At 47.2% G+C, this 22,739-nt stretch overlaps 1 protein-coding gene across 3 annotated transcripts in view; it reads left to right on the top strand.

Moving 5' to 3' along the window:
* mettl16 (methyltransferase 16, N6-methyladenosine) overlaps positions 1-21,186 on the top strand; it is a 146,505-nt gene extending 125,319 nt beyond the window's left edge. For all 3 annotated transcript variants that reach the window (XM_078422405.1, XM_078422403.1, XM_078422402.1), the window contains 2 exons: positions 13,190-13,363; positions 18,820-21,186. In XM_078422405.1, the coding sequence (XP_078278531.1) occupies positions 13,190-13,363; positions 18,820-19,431 (786 nt within the window). In that variant the 3' untranslated portion in view covers positions 19,432-21,186. The remainder of the gene's footprint in view (positions 1-13,189; positions 13,364-18,819) is intronic.
* The last annotated feature ends 1,553 nt before the right edge of the window (positions 21,187-22,739 follow it).

Here is a 22,739-nt window from a genome sequence, read left to right as displayed (position 1 = left end):
GTAATTTGCAAGGACCGTGGGAATGATCCAATACTGCAAAAATAGTGTGCTAACTGCAAACCGACCTTGCTGGCTTGCACAGAGAGCTATGCTTTCCAGTTCTTGGAAGGCCAGAAAATCCTCTTCACTTATGGAAAGTGCCGTCACTTTGGAAGTAAGAATAGAAAGGCAGATTATTATCTGAATGATGTCAAGTTAGGAAGAGGGGATGTTCAACGAGATCTGGGTGTCCTAGTGCATCAGTCACTGAAAGGAAGCATGCAGGTACAGCAGGCAGTGAAGAAAGCCAATGGAATGTTGGCCTTCATAACAAGAGGAGTTGAGTATAGGAGCAAAGAGGTCCTTCTACAGTTGTACCGGGCCCTGGTGAGACCGCACCTGGAGTACTGTGTGCAGTTTTGGTCTCCAAATTTGAGGAAGGATATTCTTGCTATTGAGGGCGTGCAGCGTAGGTTCACTAGGTTAATTCCCGGAATGGCGGGACTGTCGTATGTTGAAAGGCTGGAGCAATTAGGCTTGTATACACTGGAATTTAGAAGGATGAGGGGGGATCTTATTGAAACATATAAGATAATTAGGGGATTGGACACATTAGAGGCAGGAAACATGTTCCCAATGTTGGGGGAGTCCAGAACAAGGGGCCACAGTTTAAGAATAAGGGGTAGGCCATTTAGAACGGAGATGAGGAAGAACTTTTTCAGTCAGAGAGTGGTGAAGGTGTGGAATTCTCTGCCTCAGAAGGCAGTGGAGGCCAGTTCGTTGGATGCTTTCAAGAGAGAGCTGGATAGAGCTCTTAAGGACAGCGGAGTGAGGGGGTATGGGGAGAAGGCAGGAACGGGGTACTGATTGAGAGTGATCAGCCATGATTGCATTGAATGGCGGTGCTGGCTCGAAGGGCTGAATGGCCTACTCCTGCACCTATTGTCTATTGTCTATTGTCAATAGCCACAAAAATAAAATGCCAGTCATTTTAAAAACTGACAGTGGCGCAGTGGTAGAGTTGCTGCCTTACAGCGCCAGGGACCCAGATTCAGTCCTGTGTACGGGTGCTGCACGTTCTCGCTGTGCCGGCGTGGGTTCCTCCTGGATGCTCTGGTTTCCCCCCACGTTCCAAACACGTGCTGGTTTGTAGATTAATTTGCTTCTGTAAACTGTCCCTAATGTGTAGGATAGAACTAGTGTATGGGTGATCATTGGTTGGCACGGACTCAGTGGGCCGAAGGGCCTGTTCCACGCTGTTTCTCTAAACTAAATCATTGTATATTAGAATATCCGAGAAAGGAAAATTCATAACCCACGTTAAATCAAAGTCTCCATAACAAACGTGCGGCACGGTGGCGCAGCGGTACAGTTGCTGCTTTACAGCGAATGCAGCACCAGAGACCCGGGTTCGATCCCGAGTACGGGCGCCGTCTGTACGGAGTTTGTACGTTCTCCCCGTGACCTGCGTGGGTTTTCTCCGAGATCTTCGGTTTCCTCCCACACTCCAAAGACGTACAGGTACGTAGGTTAATTGACTGGGTAAATGTAAAAATTGTCCCTAGCGTGTGTAGGATAGTGTTAGTGTGCGGGGATCGCTGGGCGGCGCGGACTCGGTGGGCCGAAGGGCCTGTTTCCGCGCTGTATCTCTAAATCTAAATCTAAACTGAACAGTTTTTTTAGGACAACAAAACGAAAATACAAATTGTATGTGAATACAATATTAATTAGGGTGGCATCGTGGTGACCCATCCTGTTTCTCTAAAATCTAAATACAAATCTACAATCTGAAGTGCGTAGCAATTTATTCCCTCAGAGGGGAGTAAACCCCTGCCCCTGAGTGGGGTGGAAGCAAGGTCATCTATTGTATTCAAGGTACAGATAGATAAATATCTATCTGAGAGCAAGAAATTGAGGGCTGTGGGGCACCGACAGAGAAGTGAAGTCCAGCAGAGATCGGCCATGATCGTGTTGAACAGCAGGACAGGCTGGCCAACATTGCTCCTATTTTCCAGTGCTCTTCTGCCTCCTTTGGTAGAAAACAGGGTCTCTGGAGACAGCAACACCACTTTGTTTACTGAGTTGTTCACTGACATCATACCAAGCAGCCACTTCTGCAAAATTATCTCAGCAAACGTGGCAAAGGAGTTCCTTGAGGGGATGGTTAAAGATATGTGTGAACAAACAACCTGACTTGTAGCATTACTGCCCAATGCCTTCTTTCTTCAGTGAAAACGTAACCAGGTTTACAAAGGAAACTCTGGTCCGAAACGTTAATTTAAATAGAATATCTGACGGAAAAATCATTCACAGCATTAATTCAAATTTACATGAACTGCATTGTACAATGGCGAGACTCTAGAGGTTCAACGTGGAAACAGGCCCTTCGGCCCACCGAGTCCGCGCCGACCAGCGATCATCCCGTACACTAGCACTGTCCAAAACACCAGGGACAATTTACAATTTTTAGCAAACCAATTAACCTACAAACCTGTACGTCTTTGGAGTGTGGGAGGAAACCAGAGCACCCGGAGAAAACCCACGCGGTCACAGGGAGAACGCACAAACTCCATACAGACGGCACCAGTGGTCAGGATCGAACCTGGAGCCCTGGCTCTGTAAGGCAGCAACTCTATGGCTGTGCCATAGTAACACCCCACTATTTCTAGCTATGATATGATACCAAGAGTACCCTATCACTGCTTAACCAACAGAGGGATCTGGGAATAACTGTGCATTGTTCCCTGAAGGTGGAATCTCATGTGGATAGGGTGGTGAAGAAGGCGTTTGGTATGCTTGCCTTTATAAATCAGAGCATCGAATATAGAAGTTGGGATGTAATGTTAAAATTGTACAGGGCATTGGTGAGGCCGAATCTGGAGTATGGTGTGCAGTTCTGGTCGCCAAATTATAGGAAGGATGTCGATAAAATGGAGAGGGTACAGAGGAGATTTACTAGAATGTTGCCTGGGTTTCAACACTTAAGCTACAGAGAGAGGTTGAACAGGTTGGGTCTTTATTCTTTGGAGCGTAGAAGGTTGAGGGGGGACTTGATAGAGGTTTTTAAAATTTTAAGAGGGACGGACAGATTTGACGTGGGTAGGCTTTTCCCTTTGAGAGTGGGGAAGATTCCAACAAGGGGACATAACTTCAGAATTGAGGGACAAAAGTTTAGGGGTAACATGAGGGGTAACTTCTTTACTCAGAGGGTGGTGGCTGTATGGAATGGGCTTCCGGTGGAAGTGGTGGAGGCAGGCTCGATTTTATTATTTAAGAGTAAATTGGATAGGTATATGGATAAGAGGGGATTAGAGGGTTATGGTCTGAGAGCAGGTAGATGAGACTAGGTCAGAGAGAGTGGTCGGCGTGGACTGGTAGGGCCGAACGGGCCTGTTTCCGTGCTGTAGTTGTTATATGGTTGCTGGTATGTCTTTAAAAAACAATAGCTGAATTCAGCTGGCTGACCTGATGATTTGGTCTTGATTGATTGAAAGATACAGCATGGAAACAGACCCTTAGGCCCACTGAGTCCATGTTGACCATCGACCACCCATTCACACTAGTTTTATGTTTTCCCACTTTCACATCCACTTCCTACATACTAGGGGGCAATTTTAGAGGCCAATTAACCTACAAACCAGCATTTCTTCGGGATGTGGGAGGAAAGCGGAGCACCCAGAGGAAACCCACGCGGTCGCAGGGAGAACGTGTAAACTCCATACAGACAGCACCCGAGGTCAGGATCGAACCTGGGTCTCTGGCGCTGTGAGGCAGCAGTTCTACCCGCTGCACCACCTTGTTGTTGTTGAATTTCCATAGACAATGAAGATATTGCAGAGTAATTTTCACAATTGACAAAAAATATTGTTTGGGGGAATAACTATTGCTTCTCATCGAACTGATTTTGTTTGTCGTTCTCAAGTATAAAGGCTTGAACACGAGGCCCTCTACTGGCTAGAACCTGAATTGTGCCTTATTTTGTGGGCAATAAAAGACCATGAAGTCGGTTTGATGGTCGGGCAGTACTACACAAATAAAAGCTTATTTATCACAGGTGAAACTCAGCAATAGTTCCTATCAAAGGAATCGAGAGCCGGCTGTGAAAGATCATAATATAGCAAACATTTTAAGATGGAGAGGTAAAGAACTGCAGATGCTGGCTTATAAAAATAGACACAAAGTGTTACAGTAACTCAGCGGGTCATTTCTGGGGATCATGGATAGGTGACGTTTCGCGTAGAGACACCTCTTCAGACTGAAGGGTCTGAAAGAAGTATAAGAAAATAACTGCAGATGCTGGTACAAATCAAAGGTATTTATTCACAAAATGCTGGAGTAACTCAGCAGGTCAGGCAGCATCTCGGGAGAGAAGGAATGGGTGACGTTTCGGGTCGAGACCCTCGACCCGAAACGTCACTCATTCCTTCTCTCCCGAGATGCTGCCTGACCTGCTGAGTTACTCCAGCATTTTGTGAATAAATACCTTCGAAGGGTCTGAAGAAGGTTCCCGACCCAAAACATCACCTATCCATGTTCTCCAGAGATGCTGCTTGACCTGCCGGCTTTGTGTCTTTGTGACACTTTGTGCCTTTATTTCAAGAATTGTAATTGGTTAACAATGTTCCAAACACACATCAGTGAAGAGTTTAGATTTGTCCTTGACCTATTAGTAAGGTCTTGTAGGAAGGCAGGAATACAATCTCATGAATGAAACTATCTGAGATCGGCAGGGGTGTTAACAGAAGTGGTAAAATGAAAATATTGCATCGTGCCAGTTAAAAGACCAACACAGATGAGAAACACCACAGGAATCCTGCAGAGTTATTTTTGTAACCAAATATGCTAAACTTTGGCGTGGTTACCCATGGCCACAAGTAATCCACATAATCCTCCAAAGACGTACAGGTATGTAGGTTAATTGGCTGGGTAAATGTAAAAATTGTCCCTAGTGGGTGTAGGATAGTGTTAATGTACGGGGATCGCTGGGCGGCACGGACTTGGAGGGCCGAAAAGGCCTGTTTCCGGCTGTATATATATGATATGATATGATGATGATATGATGATATGATATGATATGACACATTACCTGGCACAGGTGCTTCGACTCGAGTCTCAAGCTATAATTAGCTGCCATCTCATGAGTTCAAGAATTTCCATGCCCCCAACTGCTGGTGCCTCCAAAGACTACTCAACAAATCAAGCTTCACAGCACCATTTCAATATCAAAGATTAACAACTTATCCAGTTTCTAATTTTCTCAATTATTTACTTAAATCGTAGGCATTTCATGGAAGTACCCTGAACTTCCATGAAATGGGCAGGAAGGAACTGCAGATGTTGGTTTAAACCGAAGACAGGCACAAAATGCTGGAGTAACTCAGCGGGTCAGGCAGCATCTCTGGAGAGAAGGAATGGGTGTTGTTTCGGGTTGAGACCCTTCTTCAGACTGAGAGTCAGGGGAAAGGGAAACGAGAGATATATGCTGCCTGAGTTACTCCAGCTTTGTGTATCTGTCTTCCATGAAATGAAGTTAATTCATGAACCATTCTATCAACAACTAGAGAGCCTCTATCTACCACATTGGAGAACCTTGGACTATCTTTAATCGGACTTTACTGGATTTTATCTTGCACTAAACATTATTCCCTTTATCCTGTATCTGTACACTGTTGATGGCTCAAATGTAATCACGTACAGTCTTTCCGCTGACTGGTTTGCACGCAACAAAAGCTTTTCACTGTGCCTCGGTACATGTGACAATAAATTAAACTGAACTAATTAAATTACATTGAAGTTTGTCCCATACGTTCGTTTAAACACCTAAAGTTTCATTATCTTAGCATGTCAATGGTTTAATACAGATCTGCTCTATCAGACTTTTATTCACAAAATGCTGGAGTAACTCAGCAGGTCAGGCAGCATCTCAGGACTGAAGAAGACTGAAGAAGGGTCTCGACCCGAAACGTCACCCATTCCTTCTCTCCTGAGATGCTGCCTGACCTGCTGAGTTACTCCAGCATTTTGTGAATAAATACCTTCGATTTGTACCAGCATCAGCAGTTATTGTCTTATGCTCTATCAGACTGAATCCTATTGTGATACCTGGCCCATGAGAAGTTTCGTATCTGGAAGAAAAAAGGCCTTGTCTCTAGGAAAGTAGATTGTCCTTGTATATGTCCATTATTGTCTCACTTGGATGCATCTCATAGTTTTTTTAATATCACAAGTTACATTGAAATATTATGGATGTTAATCAGGTTCAATCCTTACTTTTAACCCAAAAAGAACAGAGGAGGCAGTACAAGTGCGTTGACCTCCTACTGATCAGCTAGCACAGTGCTGCAGTTAGGAGAGTCGATGCTTCACAAACACCCAGATTCAATCCGTACCTCAGCTGCTGTCTGTGTGGAGTTTGCATGTTCTCCCTGTGACCGCGTGGGTTTCCTCCAGGTGCTCCAGCTTCTTCCCACATCCCAAAGATGTACAAGATGGTGGTTTAATTGGCCTCTGTAATGTGCCCCAAGTGTGAGTTATATAACCTGCAGGGGATCTGATGAGGATATGGAGAGAATATAAAATAGGCTTGGGTAGAGTGGATGTGGAGAGGATGTTTCCACTGGTGGGAGAGTCTAGGACTAGAGGTCATAGCCTCAGAATTAAAGGACGTTCCTTTAGGAAGGAGTTGAGGAGGAACTTATTTAGTCTGGGTGGTGAATCTGGAATTCATTGCCACAGAAGACTGTGGAGGCCAAAGAAATTAATATTTTTATGGCAGGGAAATTTATTTGGTCTGAGGGTGGTGAATCTGTGGAATTCTTTGCCACAGAAGGCTGTGGAGGCCAAGTCAGTGGATATTTTAAAGGCTGAGATATATAGATTCCTGATTAGTACGAGTGTCGGAGGTTATGGGGAGAAGGCAGGAGAATGGGGTTAGGAGGGAGAGATAGATCAGCCATGATTGAATGGCGGAATAGACTTGATGGGCCGAATGGCCTAATTCAACTCCTATCACTTACGACCTTAATGTAGGACGAATTGCCAATGAGACATGAAATTGCATCACCTTTTTCTGGTGTAGTGTTTTAGTGCAAAACCACAGTCGTGCATCCCCACCAAAATATAATTTGAAAGAAAAGAACTAAATTCTGGTTGCCAAGCTACACTGAATCAACTGGCGCCGTTGTTCCAGTGGGCAGCTGGTAGAGCCGCTGCCACACCGCGCCAGAGACCCAGCTTCGACCCTGAGCTCAGGTGCTGTCTACGTGAAGTTTGCATGTTCTCCGTGTGTGTGACCACGCGGGGTTCCCCCGTGTACTCCAGTTTCCTGCCACATCCCAAAGGTGTGCAAATTCGCAGCTTGATTGGCCTCATTAAAATTGTCCCTCGTGTGTAGGGAGTGGATGCGAAGGTGGGATAACAGAACTTCCCAACGACCATCAGGCCCTTAAACACCACAAATACCAGCAGAAATACCAGCAAAACTCCAAACTATGAACTGTCTTGGTTGCACCAGGAATTTTGGTGTTATGTTTTGCACTAATATTGCGTTTTAAAATCTATTGAACTACTTTTTTGTTGTTTGATTATATCTATAGAGTGCCACATTTACAGACCTGTTAAGTTGCTGCAAGTGTGCATTTCATTATTCCATTTTGGTACATATGACAATTAAATACTTTCGATTCTTGACTTGAACGGGAGATCATGGGCTTGATGGGCCGAAGAGGCAATGTCCCTGCTGTAACTTATTCCTTGTGAGAGGATTAGATCAGGTAAACGCTTGCCCAGTCTCTCGCCCAGAGTAGGGGAATCGAGAATCAGAGGACATTTCAATCCCTCCAGTGCGTGCCACTAACTGGGCTGTTATTATTATGGGGAAGGGAGAGCTGGAACTTCAATGGATAATGATGTGGATTCATGTCTGATGTTCTTCACCACTCCTTTGCGAGTTCTGTCAGATAAAGACAGTATATGTCAAAGTGTAGAGGTCTCAATTTCACATATTTAATCAGGTCATGACGTATGGCGGCACGGTAGCGCAGCGGTAGAATTGCTGCTTTACAGCAAATGCAGCGCCGGAGACTCAGGTTCGATCCTGACTACGGGTGCTGCACTGTAAGGAGTTTGTACGTTCTCCCCGTGACCTGCGTGGGTTTTCTCCGAGATCTTCGGTTTCCTCCCACACTCCAAAGACGTACAGGTATGTAGGTTAATTGGCTGGTAAATGTAAAAATTGTCCCTAGTGGGTGTAGGATAGTGTTAATGTACGGGGATCACTGGGCGGCACGGACTTGGAGGGCCGAAAAGGCCTGTTTCCGGCTGTATATATATGATGTGATATGATATGTTAAACTGCTCCATGCTTCTTTGGGTGTTATTGCTGAAAGAGCTTCGTTGTCGGCATCTGCGTCTCTCTTGCGTGAATATACTCAGTCTGAAGAAGGGTCCCGACCTGATATTTGTCACGTTTACCCGTCAATTTCCCTCCACAGATGCTGCCTGATGCACTGTTTCTCCAGCAGTTTGTTGTTCTGGATGTTGATTGGCTCCCTTGGCTTGGAGAACCCCTTGTCTCCTGTGTTGTCTTAGAACATAGAACGGTACAGCACAAGAACAGGCCCTTCAACCTACAATGTTTGTGCCGAACATGATGCCCAGTTAAATTGTTCTCATCTGCTTGTATATGATCCATATCCTTCTATTCCCGGCACTTGTGCCTATCTAAAAGCCACTGTTGTATCTGCCTCCACCACCACCCCAGGTGATGCGTTCCAGGCACCTACAGCGCCCTCCATAATGTTTGGGACATAGATTTAAGGTGAGGGGGTGAAAGATTTAATAGGAACCTGAGGGGTGACGATTTTACACAAAGGGTGGTGGGTGTATGGACCGAGCACCTGGAGTTGAGGCAGGTACTATCACAACATTTAAGAAACATTTAGACGGGTACATGGATAGGAAAGGTTTAGGGGGATATGGGCCAAATGCAGGTAGGTGGGGCTCGTGAAGATGGAACATGTTGGTTAGTGTGGGCAAGTTGGGCCAAATGGCCTGTTTCCACTCTGTATGGCTCTAAAACTAAACTCCTCAGACCGCGCAGTTGAATCATTAGATTTGCCTTCAGCAGGCAGCCGAAGAGGAAGAGTGAACTGTTGTTTCATGATTCCTGCTTCATGATGTGGATCTGTGCAGCGAAGTAAGGATTACATCAGTTACACCTCTCTGCAGCTGACTGGCCTGCTGACGCATGCTGTCTGGGACTGCTGGTGGAACAACACCACAAGAAGGTCATGTCAGGAGAGGGTTGCAGCCAAGGGGAAAACTGTTCCATGGTTAATGCTCATTAACTAACCCGGTTAAATATCCCTTTCTATTGTGTAATTAATCCAGATGTTCAACAAGCTGGCAGATAAACATACTACGTGGGTTTAAGCATAATTTACACTGCTCTCTTTACACAATTAGTTTGTCTAAAATCATTCATGTCAAGCATCACTTGTATGTTCTGCATGTAGAACGCTGTTTAACCAACTATTCACTGGTTCTGCACTAATCCTGATCAGCATTCTCTTGTCATTATCTGCTATGTGGCAGCTTTAATTTTAGAGAAGATACCGCTAGGAAACAGGCTCTTCGGCCAACCGAGTCCACGCTGACCAACGATCACCCCGTACACTAGCACTATCCAACACACGCACTGGGGAGAATTTACACAGGGCCAATTAACCTGCAAACCTGTACGTCTTTGGAGTGTGGGAGGAAACCAGAGCACCCGGAGAAAAACCACGCGGTCACAAGGAGAACGTACAAACTCTGTACAGACAAGCACCCTTAATCAGGATCTAACCCGGGTCTTTGGCGCTGTAAGGCAGCAGCTCTACTGCCTCATCACAGTGCTGCCCCTCGGTGTCGACCCAAGATGCTGCCTATGTCTATCTTACTTGCACATTCAAATGCTTTGGAATGGCATGATTGAGTCATAGAATGGTACGTCACAAGAATGGCCCCTTGCGGCACCCTTCACCCATGACGGCCACAATGCCTATCTACCTGTTCCCATTTGCTTGCTTTAGAGAAATTAGTATCCCTCCTAGCTTATCCTATCCAAATGCCTTATAAAGGTAATTTCCTCTGTCTTCACCACCACCTCTGGTAACCTGTTTCAGACAACCACCACCTTCTGTGTGAAAAATGTATCCTTCAGATCTCCTTCGAATTTCTCACACTCACCTTAAACTTGCACCTTCTTGCACGAGACTCCCCTGCCTTGGGTAAAAGACCCAGAGCATCTATTCTATCCATGCCTCTCATGCATTTATAGACCTCTATAAAGTCACTCTTCGGCTTTCTACCTTTCAGTGAGGATAAATCCAGGCCTATGCAATATTTACTTTGAACTACACCCCTCCATTCGAGGCAACATCTTGTTGAAGCTTTTTTGTACTCTAAATTGCTGGTATATCGTTCCCATAGTGTGGTGACCACGATCGCTCTGTGTGAATATCAACCAACCCCACACGCAGAGAGCTGTCACGTAGAGATAGTCTTTTCAGCCATGGCAAGGATTAGCCACTGCCATTCACCACCAGACTCAGGAACAGCTTCTTCCCCTCTGCTATCAGGCTTCTGAACGGTCCTTCCATGAGCTAGGGTACCGTCCAATTCACCTCTACCCCATTGCGGACATTGGACTTTGTCTCTGGGACTGGTGCGTTACAATGCTGAGAACCATATCCTGCACTCTATGTCTTCCCCTTTGCTGTACCTATTGTACTTGATTTGATTTGAATGTATTTATGTATGGCTTGTTTGGATAGCATGCAACACAAGGTTTTTCACTGCACCTCAGCGCAGGTGATAATGGTTCAATGGTTCCTTTCTGTGTACCAAGTGTACCAAGATACAGTGAGATTGATGTAAGATTACCAAATTACATTGAGTCTGTGATGGTTTTGGCGCCGTTTCACAGACCCAACTGCAGCTGGCCATTGAGGCTGGTTCCAACCATCCGGTCGTCCCGCGAACCATTGTCCCTCTCCCTGCACGACCATCTTCAACCTTCCTACCCCGGGGATGCCTCCCGCAGCCAACCTCGAGGCCATGGAAGGCATGACGCCCCCCCACCATCAGCCGCGTCACCAGCTCCCTCCACCCTCATCTCATAAGGTCATGAGGGATAGGAGCAGAATTAGGCCATTCGGCCCACCTAGTCAACTCCGCCATTCAACCATGGCTGATCTATCTCTCCCTCCTAACCCCACTCTCCTGCCCTCTCCCCATAACCTATGACACCTGTACTACGCCAGTTCGCGGTCTTCAGGGACGAGCAGGGGACAGGCTCGGAGGCCTCCCTCTCCCGGTTCCATGGCGGGTGAGCCAGGCCTGCTGGCGGGGCGTGGCCGTGGCTCGCTGGGACCTGCGTGCGGCGTGAGGCTCGCCGAGACTCTCTTGCTGCCTCGGCAACTTTATGTTTCAGGACCCTTCTTCAGACCGATTGTAGTAGAGTGGGGGGGGGGGGGGGGGGGGGGGAGCTGGAAAAGAAGTAGGGGCAGGATAAAGCTTGACAAGTCCTCCAAAGACGTTCAGGTTTGTCCCATAATTGACTTCAGTAATAATTGAAAATTGTTTCTCGTGTGTAGGATAGTGTTAGTGTACATCTTTGGTCACTGGTCGGTGCGGACTCGGTGGGCTGTAGGGCTCTCTAAACTAAACTAAATTAAAAGTGATAGATTGATACAGGTGAAGAATGGTGGGGAGGGGGGGGACAAAGTCGAATGAAAAGGAGGCAAGAGGGTGTTGATAAGGAGATGGTTGGGCAAAGGGGTGGGATAGTGGAGGAATGAGTGCACACTGGGGTTGGGCGAAGGGGTGGGAGTAAGAGAGAAACTAAATGGGGCGGGATGTTCACTGAAATTGGAGAATTCAATATTCGCTACATGTAGTCAGCTGGAGTCATACAGCTTGGAAACGGGCCCTTTGGCCCAACTTGCCCACAATGACCAACATGTCCCATCCACACTAGTCCCATCCACACTGGTCCCATCCACACTAGTCCCATCCATACTAGTCCCATCCACACTAGTCCCATCCATACTAGTCCCATCCACACCAGTCCCATCCACACTAGTCCCATCCACACTAGTCCCATCCACACCAGTCCCATCCACACCAGTCCCATCCACACCGGTCCCATCCACACTAGTCCCATCCACACTGATCTATCCACACTGGTCCCATCCACATTGGTCCCATCCACACTGGTCCCATCCACACTAGTCCCATCCACACTAGTCCCATCCACACTAGTCCCATCCACACTGGTCCCATCCACATTGGTCCCATCCACACTAGTCCCATCCACACTGGTCCCATCCACATTGGTCCCATCCACACTGGTCCCATCCACACTGGTCCCATCCACACTGGTCCCATCCACACTGGTCCCATCCACACTAGTCCCATCCACACTAGTCCCATCCACACTAGTCCCATCCACACTGGTCCCATCCACATTGGTCCCATCCACACTGGTCCCATCCACACTGGTCCCATCCACACTGGTCCCATCCACACTGGTCCCATCCACACCGGTCCCATCCACACCGGTCCCATCCACACCGGTCCCATCCACACCGGTCCCATCCACACCGGTCCCATCCACATTGGTCCCATCCACACTGGTCCCATCCACACTAGTCCCATCCACACTGGTCCCATCCACATTGGTCCCATCCACACTGGTCCCATCCACACTGGTCCCATCCACATTGGTCCCATCCACACTGGTCCCATCCACACTGGTCCCATCCACACTAGTCCCATCCACACTAGTCCCATCCACACTAGTCCCATCCACACTGGTCCCATCCACATTGGTCCCATCCACACTGGTCCCATCCACACTGGTCCCATCCACACTAGTCCCATCCATACCAGTCCCATCCACACTGGTCCCATCCACACTAGTCCCACCTGCCTGCATTTGACCCATATCCCTCTAAACCTGTCCTATCCATGTATCTGTCTAAATGTTTCTTAAACCTGGCGATAGTCCCTGCAAAGCTAAGTGAAAAGGTCTGAGTTGCAGAATGTTTTACAGCAGCAGTGTTTCGTCCTTGCTTGCTAATTGTTCCTCCACTGCTCACTGTCTACTGTACAATAATTGATTCACAGTGTCTATCACAAGCATTCTCTCTCTTTATTGTCCCAGTCTCCTCCATCCAAGAAAAGGAAACTGGAGAAGCCACGAAAACCCATAACCTTCACGCTGTTGGAATGTACAGTTAAGGAAATGAGGAAGAAGGTTGCAAGTTCAGAACCGGTGCCTTCTGAAGCCATTGAGGTGGTAGCGGCAGTGGTGGAAAAAATCCTTACTGACCTGAAGGTAAATCTTAGATTCTCTCTTCACAGAACAAGAACGGGAGCTTAGAAAGTCGAGAGGGGATCTCACTGAAACCTAATGAAAGGCTGAGATAGAGTGGGCGTGGAAAGGTGTAGGAAAAAACCCCAGCAGATGCTGGTTTAAATCAAAGGTAGACACAAAATGCTGGAGTAACTCAACGGGTCAGGCAGCATCTCTGGAGAGAAGGAATGGGTGACGTTTCGGGTCGAGACCCTTCTTCAGGTTGATGTCAGGGGAGGGGGCGGGACAAAGATTGTTGACGTGGAAAGGATGTTTCCACTAGGGCCTCTCACTAGGGCCTCTTCTATATCCCGCAGCTCCGCTCTTGCTCCGCCTCCCCCATTCATAACAAGGACAGCATCCCCCTCGTTCTCACCTTCCACCCCATCAGCCAGCGTAGCCAACAAATCATCCGCCGACATTTCCGTCACCTCCAACGGGACCCCACTACTGGCCACATCTTCCCACCCCCGCCCCCCCCCCTTTCTGCGCTCCGCAGAGACCGTTCTCTCCGTAACTCCCTGGTCCACTCGTCCCTTCCTACCCAAACCACCCCAACCCCGGGCACTTACCCCTGCAACCGCAGGAGATGCAACACCTGTCCCTTTACCTCCCCCCTCAACTCCATCCAAGGACCCAAACAGTCTTTCCAGGTGAGACAGAGGTTCACCTGCACCTCCTCCAACCTCATCTATTGTATCCGCTGCTCTAGATGTCAACTTCTTTACATCGGCGAAACCAAACGCAGGCTCGGCGATCGTTTCGCTCAACACATTCGCTCAGTCCGCCTTAACCAGTAGAGGGAGAGACTAGAACCAGAGGGCACAGCCTCGGAATAAAGGGACGCACCTTCAAAATGGAGATGAGGAGGAATTTCTTTAGCCAGAGGGTGGTGAATCTGTGGGATTTGTTGCCATAAGCGGCTGTGGAGGCCAAGTCATTGGGTATTTTTAAAGCAGAGATTGGTAGATTAGTAAAGCTGTCAAAGATTAGGGGGGGGGAGGGAAAGAAACAGGTGAATGGGGTTGAGAGGGAATAATAAATCAGCCATGATCGAATGGCGGAGTAGGCTCGATGGGTCTACTTTTCACACATCCCTTGATTCCACTAGCCCCTAGAGCTCTAACTAACTCTCTTTTAAATCCATCCTGTGAATTGGCCTCCACTGCCTTCTGTGGCAGAGAATTCCACAAATTCGCAACTCTCCAGGTGAAAAAGTTTTTTTCTCATCTCAGTTTTAAATAGTCTCCCCATTATTCTTAGACTGTGGCCCCTGGTTCTGGACACCCCCAACATTGGGAACATTTTTCCTGCATCTAGCTTGTCCAGTCCTTTTATAATTTCATACGTTTCTATAAGATCCCGTCTCATCCTTCTAAATTCCAGTGAATACAAGCCCAGTCTTTCCAATCTTTCCTCCTACGACAGTCCCGCCATCCTGGGGATTAATCTCGTGAACCTACGCTGCACTGCCTCAATAGCAAGGACGTCCTTCCTCAAATTAGGAGACCAAAACTGCACACAATACTCCAGGTGTGGTCTCACCAGGGCCCTGTACAACTGCAGAAGGACCTATACTCCTATACTCAAATCCTCGTTGCTTGGTGCTAAAAAAAACCCTCAAAGTGCTGGAGTAACTCAGCGGATCAGGTAGCATGTCTGGGGAACATGTTTAGGTGAAGTGTCGGATGCTGAGGTGGAAATTGAGTGAATGCACATCTACTGCATAAGAAGGGAATTGGCTAATCATTAAATGACTCAGCTGCTTTACATGGCATTGGCGAAGCAGCCAGAACCACATTTGTATTGATCACATAATTTTTTTATTTTTCGCTATTATGAACCTATGCAATTTATTGACCCGCACATAAAGCTACCTTAATCTCAGTGATTTAAAAATTATGTTTAAGATTCCACCCATTTTTCTCTGTAAGCTAAAATCCAATATCCTTTGTCATAACACAGCGTATCAAATGGAAACCTTAGAAGCTATAAGCTTCTTTGTTCAATTATCTATTATGTTTGACCTACACCGAGACCCCAGGAATTGGCCTCCCACATTCACAGTGGATGTAGAGCCATGAACTGCCGATCCCTATTTATCAATCATTCATCATCGACAAGGCACAAGAAACTGCAGTTGCTGGAATCTTGCACAAAACACAAAACGCTGGAGTAACGCAGTTGGGTCAGGCAGCATCTCTGGAGAACATGGATGGGTGAAATTTCGGGTCCGGACTCTTCTTCAGACTTATATGGATAGGTAAAGTTTTGGGTCAAGACCCATCACTTGGTATATGTGGCAAGCATTCAACTCACTCCGAGATTAATTGTAGGTTAACTGGTAAGAGTGGAACCAATTAAAGAGGGAACCTTTCAATTCAATCTGGACCTGCAAATTTCTAAGAACCTGACAGTCTGCAGACTTGGTTCTGAAGTGACGATATCCTTGAGACCAAATTTCAGCCACTTCATCTGAGTACGTTAATCATGATCTTTAATGCAGGCTTGGCGATCGTTTCGCTCAACACCATCGCTCAGTCCGCCTTAACCAACCTGATCTCCCAGTGGCTGAGCACTTCAACTCCCCCTCCCACTCCCAGTCTGACCTTTCTGTCATGGGCCTCCTCCAGTGCCATAGTGAGGCCCACCGGAAATTGGAGGAACAGCACCTCATATTTCGCTTGGGCAGCTTGCAGCCCAGCGGTATGAACATGGACTTCTCCAACTTTAGATAGCTCCTCTGTCCCTCTCTTCCCCCCCCCCCTTCCCAGTTCTCCCTCAGTCTTCCTGTCTCCACCTATATCCTTTCTTTGTCCCGCCCCCCTGACATCTGTCTGAAGAAGGGTCTCGACCCGAAACATCACCCACTCCCTCTCTCCTAGATGCTGCCTGACCTGCTGAGTTACTCCAGCATTTTGTGATACCTTCAAGAAGATGATGATCTTCAAGAAGCTGAGATTTAGAAGCTCACCAGTTTGAAACTATAATTGTCAGTATCATGGAAGTAAACTAGTTTACAGTTAATTCTTAATTCGAGCTCTTTTAACTCTAATTATCTTAATTCATAGTTCCTTTCTACACATTATCTTAACTCACGTTAGTCTCTTGCACCAACTTCACCGTTTACCCTTAATTTTATGCTGTATCAAACTTGTTGAAAACGCGGGCTGTTTAAAATCAAACGGGAGGAAGAAAGGGGTTCTACTTTTCAGCAGAATGTTGTCGAATTGTTGAGAGGTGAATAATTGCCTCCTTGCACAATAAACGATTCGTTTGTCCGTGCCAGATCTTGATAGGGCTTGGATTCCACACGGGTTCAGTGGAGCCTTCTTTCAGAAACAAGGAGCGACATACAGACAGCTGCAACATATCCTTTTATTATTATCAAAAAATGTATTAAAAATAATATTTACAATACAATAAAACACAACAGGAACCACCACCATAATACAAGACAAACAAATATACTAAATGAACTACTATAGAACTATATTACACTCCTTGTCCAGGATACATTCCACCCCCCGCGGTGCCCAGCGGTCCCGGAAATCCCCCAGGGTGCCCGCGGGCAGCGCGTGGTCCCTCTCTAACGCCACACAGGCGCGGACGTGACCCCGGAAAAGGGGCAGGCAGCCGGCTCGGGCAGAGCCGCCTTCCGCCTGGCGCCGTGAGTCGCGGATAGCCAGCTTGGCCAGGCCCAGGAGCAACCCAACAAGGCCATCTTCAGCCCTGCCCTCTCCCCTACGCACAGGGTGTCCACAGATGAGGGTGGTGGGTGTGTGAAGTGCAGCCAGATGGCAAGGAGCAGCCCCTTTAGATACTGGAACAGAGGCTGCAACCTCACACACTCCATATACACGTGGTACACAGACTCATGCACTCCATGTCAAGTCAAGTCAAGTCAAATTTATTTGTCACATACACATACACGATGTGCAGTGAAATGAAAGTGGCAATGCCTGCGGGTTGTGCACAAAAAGTCACAGTTACAGCATATAAATAAAGTTAATAAGTTACTATTAGTGTCGACAAAAATTTAGTCTCTGGGGTTATAAAAGTTGACAGTCCTGATGGCCTGTGGGAAGAAGCTCCGTCTCATCCTCTCCGTTTTCACAGCGTGACAGCGGAGGCGTTTGCCTGATCGTAGCATCTGGAACAGTCCGTTACTGGGGTGGCAGGGGTCCCTCATGATCTTACTTGCTCTGGATCTGCACCTCCTGATGTATAGGTCCTGCAGGGGGATGAGTGTAGTTCCCATGGTGCGTTCTGCCGAACGCGCTACTCTCTGCAGGGCCATCCTGTCCTGGGCAGAGCTGTTCCCAAACCAGACTGTAATGTTGCCGGACAGGATGCTCTCTACAGCCCCAGAGTAGAAGCAATGAAGGATCTTCAGAGACACTCTGAATTTCCTCAGTTGTCTAAGGTGGTAAAGGCGCTGCTTAGCCTTACCCACCAGTGCGGCAATGTGCGTTGCCCACGTCAGATCCTCTGCGATGCGGACTCCCAAGTATTTAAAACTGCTCACCCTATCCACAATCGACCCATTTATCTCCAGTGGCGTGTACGTCCTTGGATGTTTAGCCCTTCTGAAGTCCACAATCAGCTCCTTTGTTTTAGTGACATTCAAGAGGAGGCTATTGTCCTGACACCAGAGTGCCAGATCAGCCACCTCCTCCCGGTAGGCCTTCTCATCGTTGTTGGAGATCCGGCCCACCACCACAGTGTCATCAGCAAACTTGATGATGGAGTTTGAGCTGAACCTGGCCCCACAGTCATGTGTGTACAGGGAGTACAGTAGGGGGCTAAGGACGCAGCCCTGGGGGGATCCTATGTTCAGGGTGAGGGAGCTAGATGTGTGTTCCCCCATCCTGACCACTTGGGGCCTGGCAGTGAGAAAGTCCAGGACCCAGGCACACAGAGGGGTGCTAAGCCCCAGTTCCAGCAGCTTCTCAACCAGTTTGCTGGGGACTATTGTGTTGAATGCTGAACTAAAGTCAATGAACAGCATCCTCACATAGCCCCCCTGGCTGTCCAGATGAGAGAGAGCGGTGTGTAGAACCTGGGAGACCGCATCATCCGTGGACCTGTTCGGACGGTATGCGAACTGTAGTGGGTCCATGTTGCGAGGAAGGAGTACACATGGTACATAGACTCACACACTCCATGTACATGTGGTACACAGACTCACACACTCCATGTACACGTGGTACACAGACTCACACACTCCATGTACACGTGGTACACACACTCACACACTCCATGTACACGTGGTACACAGACTCACACACTCCATGTACACGTGGTACACACACTCTTCCAGCCTGCAACAGTGGCAGGCGGCTGGCGAGTCTGTGAGCCGCAAGTGCAAGATATCCTTGGCCCGTCGACATCAAGTTGTCTATTGACCGTGCAGCAATGTTCCTTTGTCTCCGCAGGTCCTCTTTAAACGCGTGCCCTGCGGTAAAGATGAAGTGAGTTTATTCTTGACAGCCATACAGAACTCATGGGTGCACATTCGCCGAAAGAAACGAGACAGAGTGAGACAGCTTCGGGAACTGCCCAGAGCCACCTCCGCCCCCTTGCGGTCCACACGAGCGGACAGTACTTCCCACAGTAATTCCAGTCCCAGTGCCGGTCCAGACGGAGCGGAGACAAGCAGCGCTGGGGCTTGTGAAATGGCGGGTGAAAACGAAGAGGAGCTCCCGGCTAACGGAGGTAACGGTCTCCTGAGCGAAACGCCACTCGACCAAGAAAGCAACATGGAAACCGAAGAGAAGTTCAGTTCCTCTGACAGCAGTCCGACCGACATGGGAACTGACGGCGCGGTCGAGAAGGAGAAAGGTAGTTCTGCCCTAGCAAACCCGGAGGCCGAAGACACTCCAGAAGGGAGCGGGAGCTGCTTTCTGTTCAAGTGCCTGATGAACGTGAAGAAGGATGGAAGGAACGCCCAGGTGGAGATGCACTGGGTCGAGGGTAGGAACAGGGACCTGATGAACCAGCTCTCTACCTACCTGCGGAATCAGATTTTCAAACTTGTGGTTAGTTAAAGCACTCATTTTTTTATCTTGCCAAGCTATGTGCTGAATCTTTGTTTTGGCTCAGTATCGCACACAGATAAATTCACCAATTTCACTGGTGTCGTTTGTGACTGGCTTTCGGTTTGCCAGACTTTTGCGGACTTTTTTTGGCATCTTCTAACCAAGTGCGTGTGCAGTCAACCATGCCCAGTGCTCTCCGGATACACCATTTTAATAAAAGACAAAAAGAATTGCTGTACTCTGATGACTTAAACAGACAAATTTGAGTTTGGTTTAGTTTGGAGAAAGAGACCCTTCGGCCCACAAAGTCCACGCCGACCATTGGTCACCTGTTCACACTAGTTCCATGCTATCCTACTTTCTCATCAATTCCCTGCATTTTAAGGGCAATTTACAGCAGCCAATTAACCTACAAACCTGCACGTCTTTGGGTTGTGGGAGGAAACCAGAGCACCCGGAGAAAACCCCACGTGGTCACAGGGAGAACGTACGCACTACACAAACTGCACCCAAGGTTAAGATTGGACCCAGAACTCTGATGCTGTGAGGCAGTGGCTCGACCACTGTGCTGTCAATATTCCTCATGCCTTGATACTAATTTTTCAGGAGATTAATTTGTAAAGATTCAACAAGGAGATACCAGCATTTGCAGTTCCTTGCTACACAAAGAGATACAGAAACCCCCTTTCGTGATAAGACGATTACAGCAATTTCTTGATGACAACTACTGCTTGCATAAGAGTCCAGCAGTCACATAATAATTGCAAATATTTTACATCGTCCATTCAGAATGAATTTGGAGGACTTTACTTTGCAGCACCGAAGCTTGTTCTTCAATGATTGCAGAGCATTTTGCCTCTGCTATTGGTAGTCTCAATATCTTTAACCCTTTTTGCATGCAGCATTTCTTCTCCTGCTGCCGCTAATGTTCTTTCCCTTGTTCATGCTACCAGATTCCGTGTTCCAGATTTGGCGTTTTTGTTGTGAAGATCGCCATCTCTCATGTCTCCCCAATAAAGTTACATCTAGGAGGATCCTTATGTTCTTGTGGACGATAGAATTCTCGAAGGCACTTTAAGGAAAGAAACTTGAATGAGGGGGAGAGAAAGGAAATCTGGGCAAGACGTGGCACAGTGGGTAGAGCCGCTCACAGCGCCAGAGAGCTGGGTTCGATCCTGACCTCGGGTGCTGTCAGTGTGGAGTCTGCACGTTCTCCCTGTGACTGCGTGGGTTTGCTTCGGTTTCCTCACCCATCCTAAAGATGTGCGGGTTTGTCAATTATTTGGCGACTGTAAATTGTGTTTAAAATAGGGATAACACAAAACTAGTGTGAGTTGTTGATCAGTGGGCCGTGTGGACTCGGTGGGCCGAAGGGCCTGTTTCCACGCCGTTTCTCTGAAATGGATTCAAAAGCAAGGGCAAAGAAAATGAATTTTATAAACTGTTAAAATAGATTTTGGTTCCTTTCTCGTCAAGAGCAAATCAGAGAAAATTCTATTTGAACTCAAGAAAGCTCAGGTACCTGGTTCCAGTAAGAAGCAAACATCCTTTGGGGGAAACTAGTTTCTTTATATTAAGAAGTTTTAAGTATTAATTTCTGATTTTATTCAAAAATAAATATTGAAGTGTCTTTGTAATTTCTTGGTTTTTTTTACACCCAGTGAATGCAATAATCATCCCACAATTTTGTATATTAAGTTTAAAAAGAACTATTCCTGCAATTTTTTTTTTGGTACGGAAAATCCAATGGACAATCGATATGCATGCTGTGTAAAATAAAATGTTATCTTCATTCTATTAAATGAGATTTAATCTACAGCTGTAAAATGTAGCCTTTGTACGATCGTTACGAAATTATGGTGAAGCTTGAAAGAGGAAAGAAGGTTCAGATGGGGATGGACTCAGAACTGATCTGGCGCTTCACGTCATCCATGTGGTTCCGTGCCTCATCAGAAGCGGCAGCAATTTACATTGCAATCTGTAACGTCATGGGCCCAGCTTATCTCTCACTGTGCCATGACTATCACCTGTTATGTCTAAAAAATGTTACGACATGCTTTGTAGGCTGGCACAAGTTTTATTATGTAAGAGGTTGTGTATGGACATGGTTGCTGTAGATCCATCAAGAGTTGCACGAAGACCTAAAAATATCAAGAAGACCATTGATGAAGCAACTGGAAAGGGTTGGACAGAATGCAGGGTCCCGATAATCTCCAGCAGTGTGTGCCTGAGTCTGGCTTCTAACTAACGCATGCATAAATCTTGTGTCAGGTGTGATTCAAGACACTGAATAGTTTTTCCGAAGGTATCACAAAATGCTGGAGTAACTCAGCGGGTCAGGCAGCATCTCGGGAGAGAAGGAATGGGTGACGTTTCGGGTCAAGACCCTTCTTCAGACTGAAGAAGGGTCTCGAGCCGAAATGTCACCCATTCCTTTTCTTCTACGATGCTGCCTGACCCACTGAGTTACTCCAACATTTTGTGTCGACCTTCAATTTAAACCAGCATCTGCAGGTTTTTTCCCCTTCAATTATCCTTAGTTGATGAAAAAGTAACTCAGCGGCTCAGGCAGCATCTCTGGAGAACATGAATGGGCAATGCTTCAGGGCGGGACCCTTCGTCAGACTGATTGTAGTGGGAGGGGAGAAAGCAAGAAGGGAGGTTGGGATGGAACAAAGCCATTGAGTGATGGGTGGATACAGGTGTGGGATGTTTTGATTTGCAGCTGGTTGAACAAAGGCCAAAGATGAAAAGACGAGGTCATGAGATACGGGGATAAGAGGCATGAAATGTGAAGCCAGAGGAAGGAATAACGGTGAAAGTGATGGGCAGAAATGGGTGCACATGCAGGTGGGGCACAGGTAAGAGAGGTGGGGAAAGCAGGAGGGGGAGGATGTATTTGTAGGTTAGTTACCTAAAATTGGAGAATTCAAAGATCATACCGTTAGGTTTTGACTTTTAGACTTTACAGATACTGCGCGGAAATAGGCCCTTCAGCCCACTGAGTCCGTGCCAACCCAGTGATCACCCCGTACACTAGCCCAATCCTACCCACTAGGGATAATTTACAATTTTACTGAAGCCAGTTAACCTACAAACCCTGGTCGTCTTTGGAGTGTGGAAGGAAACTGGAGCGCCCAGAGAAAACCCACGCAGTCACGGGGAGAACGTACAAACTCCATTCAAACAGCATCCGTAGTCGGGATCGAACCCGCAGCAACTCTACCGCTGCGTCATTGTGCTAACCCAAGCGAAATATGAGGTGCCGTTCCCCTAGTTTGCGTTTGGGTCTCTGTGGCAATAAAGGACAGGAGTTA

This window comes from Rhinoraja longicauda, chromosome 26, assembly GCF_053455715.1.
Source record: "Rhinoraja longicauda isolate Sanriku21f chromosome 26, sRhiLon1.1, whole genome shotgun sequence".
NCBI classification, from domain to species: Eukaryota; Metazoa; Chordata; class Chondrichthyes; order Rajiformes; family Arhynchobatidae; genus Rhinoraja; species Rhinoraja longicauda.
The sequence above is the reverse complement of the archived record's forward strand: the minus strand, read 5'-3'. Positions and strand labels throughout refer to the sequence as shown.